Below are 7,245 nucleotides of genomic sequence, written 5' to 3' on the forward strand. Positions count from 1 at the left end.
GGAACCCGTTCTTATATGATCATGGATGTTGTGTATCACTAGGTTCCCGTCCTCATATGATCGGGGCTGTTGTGACTCCCTAGGCACCCGTCATCGTATGACCCTGACTGGTGTGTCTCCCTAGGCACCCGTCCTCATATGACCACGACTGTTGTGTCTCCCTAGGTATCCGTCATCATATGACCACGACTGTTGTGTCTCCCTAGGTCTCCGTCCTAATATGGCAGGGGCTGTTGTGTCTCCCTACATTGTAGGTCCCCGTCCTAATATGACGGGGGCTGTTGTGTCTCCCCAGGTATACGTTCTCTTTTGACCGGGGCTGTTGTGTCTCCCCAGGTATACGTTCTCTTTTCAACGGGGCTGTTGTGTCTCCCCAGGTATACGTTCTCTTTTGACCGGGGATATCTACTCTTTCCTTAAAATGCTGTGGAGCGATATACTAAAACTGGAATTTTTTTTTCATTTTTGATCTGATTTCTTGATTCGACATTGTTAAACAAATGAAAAGTGTGAAAATCTTAAATGTGTTGATATTTATGCCAAATGTGCAAATCAGTCGTATCAGTTTACATAGACAGTTTGATGACATTATAAGACTGCACGGGTATCGTTTTCAGCATCAGTTTACATAGACAGTTTGATGACATTATAAGACTTCACGGGTATCGTGTTCAGCATCAGTTAACATAGACAGTTTGATGACATTATAAGACCTCACGGGCATCGTGTTCAGCATCAGTTTACATAGACAGTTTGATGACATTATAAGACTTCACGGGTATCGTGTTCAGCATCAGTTTACATAGACAGTTTGATGACATTATAAGACTTCACGGGTATCGTGTTCAGCATCAGTTTACATAGACAGTTTGATGACATTATAAGACTTCACGGGTATCGTGTTCAGCATCAGTTTACATAGACAGTTTGATGACATTATAAGACTTCACGGGTATCGTGTTCAGCATCAGTTTACATAGACAGTTTGATGACATTATAAGACTTCACGGGTATCGTGTTCAGCATCAGTTTACATAGACAGTTTGATGACATTATAAGACTTCACGGGTATCGTGTTCAGCATCAGTTTACATAGACAGTTTGATGACATTATAAGACTTCACGGGTATCGTGTTCAGCATCAGTTTACATAGACAGTTTGATGACATTATAAGACTTCACGGGTATCGTGTTCAGCATCAGTTTACATAGACAGTTTGATGACATTATAAGACTTCACGGGTATCGTGTTCAGCATCAGTTTACATAGACAGTTTGATGACATTATAAGACTTCACGGGTATCGTGTTCAGCATCAGTTTACATAGACAGTTTGATGACATTATAAGACTTCACGGGTATCGTGTTCAGCATCAGTTTACATAGACAGTTTGATTACATTATAAGACTTCACGGGCATCGTGTACAGCATCAGTTTACATAGACAGTTTGATGACATTATAAGACTTCACGGGTATCGTGTTCAGCATCAGTTAACATAGACAGTTTGATGACATTATAAGACTTCACGGGTATCGTGTTCAGCATCAGTTTACATAGACAGTTTGATGACATTATAAGACTTCACGGGTATCGTGTTCAGCATCAGTTTACATAGACAGTTTGATGACATTATAAGACTTCACGGGTATCGTGTTCAGCATCAGTTTACATAGACAGTTTGATGACATTATAAGACTTCACGGGTATCGTGTTCAGCATCAGTTTACATAGACAGTTTGATGACATTATAAGACTTCACGGGTATCGTGTTCAGCATCAGTTTACATAGACAGTTTGATGACATTATAAGACTTCACGGGTATCGTGTTCAGCATCAGTTTACATAGACAGTTTGATGACATTATAAGACTTCACGGGTATCGTGTTCAGCATCAGTTTACATAGACAGTTTGATGACATTATAAGACTTCACGGGTATCGTGTTCAGCATCAGTTTACATAGACAGTTTGATGACATTATAAGACTTCACGGGTATCGTGTTCAGCATCAGTTTACATAGACAGTTTGATGACATTATAAGACTTCACGGGTATCGTGTTCAGCATCAGTTTACATAGACAGTTTGATGACATTATAAGACTTCACGGGTATCGTGTTCAGCATCAGTTTACATAGACAGTTTGATGACATTATAAGACTTCACGGGTATCGTGTTCAGCATCAGTTTACATAGACAGTTTGATGACATTATAAGACTTCACGGGTATCGTGTTCAGCATCAGTTTACATAGACAGTTTGATGACATTATAAGACTTCACGGGTATCGTGTTCAGCATCAGTTTACATAGACAGTTTGATGACATTATAAGACTTCACGGGTATCGTGTTCAGCATCAGTTTACATAGACAGTTTGATGACATTATAAGACTTCACGGGTATCGTGTTCAGCATCAGTTTACATAGACAGTTTGATGACATTATAAGACTTCACGGGTATCGTGTTCAGCATCAGTTTACATAGACAGTTTGATGACATTATAAGACTTCACGGGTATCGTGTTCAGCATCAGTTTACATAGACAGTTTGATGACATTATAAGACTTCACGGGTATCGTGTTCAGCATCAGTTTACATAGACAGTTTGATGACATTATAAGACTTCACGGGTATCGTGTTCAGCATCAGTTTACATAGACAGTTTGATGACATTATAAGACTTCACGGGTATCGTGTTCAGCATCAGTTTACATAGACAGTTTGATGACATTATAAGACTTCACGGGTATCGTGTTCAGCATCAGTTTACATAGACAGTTTGATGACATTATAAGACTTCACGGGTATCGTGTTCAGCATCAGTTAACATAGACAGTTTGATGACATTATAAGACTTCACGGGCATCGTGTTCAGCATCAGTTTACATGTACATAGACAGTTTGGTGTTAAAACAACCATCAGCTCAATTAAGATAAGTATGATGTAGCAATAACACAGAGTAAATCAATTTGAAGCAACTTTTATTTAAGTAATCGCATGAATAAAGACAATAAGCACGCTCCTGTTTTCCATTTTAACGAAGCTGCAAGCACTTCAGTTTTCATTCCATTTTAAAACTTCAGAATACTTGTGACGGATTCATCACAGCGGCATATCATATTAGTTGGGGCAGTGGCAGTGGGCTGTATAGACAGTTCACATCCCTCCTCCTCAGTACAGTCGGCTGCCGTGTTGTTATTTTCATTACAGTTATGGCAGTGTCCACGCGCAAGTGACCTGCCAATGAGCCACCCTACACCACAGCCAATTATAGCGGGAACTGTAAATAAAACAACAGACAGTATAGCTATAAAGATTATCGTTATAACATTTATTGTTATGTTTACTGTAACAATGAATAATTCAACGAAACGTTCAGCGTATTATTGATTTTTTACAGATTAGTGCATTAATTAATTGGAGCACTTACAAAATGTCCAATAGAAAACTGTATACAGAAATGAATAAAGCGTAGATCAGTCCAATGTTTAAAGGACGAACACCGCTAAAATAAGAATACCGCTAAAATGTGAACGTTTCCAGTATTATGTGCGGTCTATGCTTTCGTATGAGAATCTGTTAATTATAATTATCAAGAAAGGATGAAAAAAAGTCTGCAAGGCTGTCGATTTTAACACCAAACTTTCGTGTATAGGGAGCAAGACTTGACAGAGAAGGCAGTACGGCAGGTACCGTTATTTAGGAGTTTGATTTGAGGTTTTTTGGGGGGTTGCAATGGTGTAAGCAAGCCTTTTTCTGTTCGTTTACATCCCCTTTGCAATGGACATAGAAGAAAAACACCAATTTTGCGGAGGACATATTAGTGACCTTTTGCAATAATATGGGGATACAACAGGATAGAACACGTAAACGACACTTCTATAGCTATATATTCCGACAATCACCCTGTCCTTCTGCGACACAAGGGAACGCTATTTTTTTCCGGGGTTCACCTTGATATTTGTTATCACATAATAGTATACATCATTAGCTGTCACCAGGTCGTTAATCCCCAACAAATATCAATGATGAAATCTTATTTGGTCGTTCTGGTACAAGTCCAATGTCCTCTGACATCGATTTAGTGTGTCTTGTTTGTCCACTGGACGTGATATGATTGCTTACGATTTAGGAAACAACTTCTTTCGATCAAAGAAGCCAATGCAAATCTTGGAAAAGAATAGCTAGGTACTGTCTTATACAGGGCACACCCTAACAAATATGTCAACACTGCCCGTCCCCTAAACCTGGGTAATGTCTGATACAGAGCCCTTCACAATGATATCAACAGTGTCAGTTTCCACTCTGATACCCATGCCAGGTAATGTCTGATACAGAGCACACCTACACAATGATATCAACACTACACCCGGGAGACAATAAACTATTATACATCTATCAAACTATTTATCACGTACCTATTGAATCTTGTTATAGTAATACAAGCAATTTTCAGACCATGAAATTCAACGTTCTGTATTACAAATGTGCAATACGGAATGTTGTATTTACCTATTCGCCGGAACTACTTTTTTATGGGAATCCCCTTGTCATGGCGAACTGAAAAGTTCCCGGTATTTGCAAAAATATCAAAGTTTATAAAATCTTTGTATCGATCTCTACCAAATACGGAAGGTATGTGATAAAAGCAAGACCACACACTTGTGTTTTTCTAACGAATCAGAAAGCACGCGCAATAAATGAGTGCACAATTTTTGACATGATTTTTGTTCAAGACAACCTTCAGCCATGGTTATATTTTTGTTTATTCTGTTGTTTGGCCTATTTCTACTTCTACTTCCTAAAACATGGATCCCTCCATAGACTGTATCAGATAATTAAGTGATTTTGTGGAGATCATATTTACTGCCTTACTGCAATATTAGGACTAGTTAACCACATTTCTCTCTGACAATTACCCCCAGTGCAGGTTCTGTTGACTCGACAGACCTACAGTATCCCACCGCATGTCGTAATAGGCGACATTTGTGAGGCAGGTATAACAATAAATACAAAAATAACTTGTTGATAATAGAATGTCTAATTAATATGACATGATATAGCAGGACACACTATATTTATTGTTTTTATCACCTATTCAGTCACATTTCTTAAGTAACTAAGTTGTCCATTTTACAAGATTCATGAGAAGCTGTAAAGCGACCACATCATCGCTTTGGGAATTAACTACCTGTTTTTGAATTTTTCCCTTCGGCTATAATACTATAAAATGTTCAAGATACAGAACAGCAGTAGTAAATCACACTTACCGATCTGCTGTATCTGTGATTGTGGGGAACGGAACCGGCGATAATTGAAACCTTGACCAGAAACCAGGCACTGTGATGCGAGGAGACTGAGGATTATGCCCACATAAATTGTTGATTTTGACGGCTTCTGTAACAAAGAAACAGACATAGCAGTAAGTATTGAAGTATTCAAGTTTTTCTTTCTCTGTGTTGATTCTATTCTTCCTGTAATTCTTCTCCCATTCTTTTCTTTCTTCAAAACAGTACATGTACATAACACAATTATATGCAGCTACACTATTAACGGCATAGAACATATGTATCTTTAATCTAATGTTGATTTCTTGCTAATGACTAGAAACGGAATGAGTTTGTGTATGTGTATGGAAAAAATGTATTATGTACTGTTGAAAAATCTTTAAAAAAAAAAAAAAAAAAAAAAAAAGGTATTGAATGAGAGGCATCGGTTTGTAAACATAACGTAACACTTACGTAATACGAAGGTAAACAGCCGACAAAAAAGAGAAGCATAAAAAAGTCAAACTTCAGTTTGAATTATTGCACAGATGAGGCAACTTGGAACACGTGAATATACATTCTCAATGAAATGTTACAAATTGAAAAAGTTAGCACGACCGATTCTAGTTATACTGACAAACAGCTAACTATTTCTACCGACACCCAATGCAAACTGAACTTAAATCAACATTTATTAACTACCACTTTTTAATTTCAGTAACAGTTTACAATACCTTCCTTACGTATCCATAGAATGCTGATTATAGCGAAAGCAGTAAATAATAAAATACAACATGAACATATTTAAAAGACAGAAACAATCACTAGAAATAGTTCAGGGTGTGCTAGGGCTCATCTGAGTACAGTAACAATCACCAGAAATAGCTCAGGGTGGGCTAGGGCTCATCTGAGTACAGTAACAATCACCAGAAATAGTTCAGGGTGGGCTAGGGCTCATCTGAGTACCCTTTACACTTAAGCATGGTATATCAAATATCCATACAAATTACAACCGTCGGGTGTCGACATCACAAAAAGAAGCAAATCTACTCATAAAAAATGAAATACACATAATTCGAAAACAGCCAAACTTAAAGTGCAACTTCCCGACCTTTCATCAAAACTTTTTCACGTTCTTTGTTCTATTGTAAAGAAATGCAGTAAAGATATATCGTAAAGATATATGGTAAAGATAAAGATATATAGTAAAGATATATAGTAAAGATATATAGTAAAGACATATCGTAAAAATATATAGTAAAGATATATAGTACAGATATATAGTACAGATATATAGTAAAGAGAATGGAAACAAAACAAACTTGTCCTTGTCTGTGATGATATCAACTAAGCAGCATGTGACACATAGAAGCATGGTTATTTGAAACCAAATAATTTCGTAGAAGTTGGATATCATTAACTGAACGTTTTGAACTTTTAAGCGCTTTTTATAGTCTCGTACTAGAATAAAAAAAGATATTTCATTGAACAATTTGAAGCTATATATCTATGTGTATATGTGAGTAAATTATTTGTGGGGCAATTGGTGATACACAGACTTACCATGATTTGAAGTTAAGGATACCTGCGTATCTGTTCTGGTCGTTTGAACAGTACTGAAACCGTCTGAGGTATGACGCTGTAGTGTCACGTTGGGTTTTATACGAAACCTACAACCCCGCGGGTGCTTATGACTGACAGCTGATCTATAACGCGCGCCAGGGTAGGATTGGAGTGTGGGATCGGTCTAGGCACATCTACGTGGTTCTCAAATACGTCTGTACAGTATAACATTATACAAATACAGATAAAGGTTTACACAATTTCATTAGAATGTAACTGGGTTAGTTGGAAAGTGTTTTACATTTGATTTTGCGATAAATAATTGGTTCAATTTATCTTTAATAACACGTATAATTTACAATAAACACGGTTCATGAATACAATAATTGGATTTAATATGCATAAGGGTG

The 7,245-nt window shown here is 37.3% G+C and overlaps 1 protein-coding gene across 1 annotated transcript; it reads right to left on the reverse strand.

The window, feature by feature from the left end:
- Positions 1-2,969: 2,969 nt before the first annotated feature.
- Positions 2,970-6,942, reverse strand: LOC110462558. Its single transcript, XM_021516548.1, has 3 exons — positions 6,836-6,942; positions 5,276-5,402; positions 2,970-3,285 (listed from the first exon to the last, which is right to left on the reverse strand). The coding sequence occupies exons 1-3, from the start codon at positions 6,836-6,838 to the stop codon at positions 3,077-3,079; spliced, it is 339 nt and encodes a 112-aa protein (XP_021372223.1). The 5' UTR covers positions 6,839-6,942; the 3' UTR covers positions 2,970-3,076.
- Positions 6,943-7,245: the final 303 nt, after the last annotated feature.

The sequence above is a fragment of the Mizuhopecten yessoensis genome, unplaced genomic scaffold (assembly GCF_002113885.1).
Source record: "Mizuhopecten yessoensis strain PY_sf001 unplaced genomic scaffold, ASM211388v2 scaffold10803, whole genome shotgun sequence".
Taxonomy (NCBI): Eukaryota; Metazoa; Mollusca; class Bivalvia; order Pectinida; family Pectinidae; genus Mizuhopecten; species Mizuhopecten yessoensis.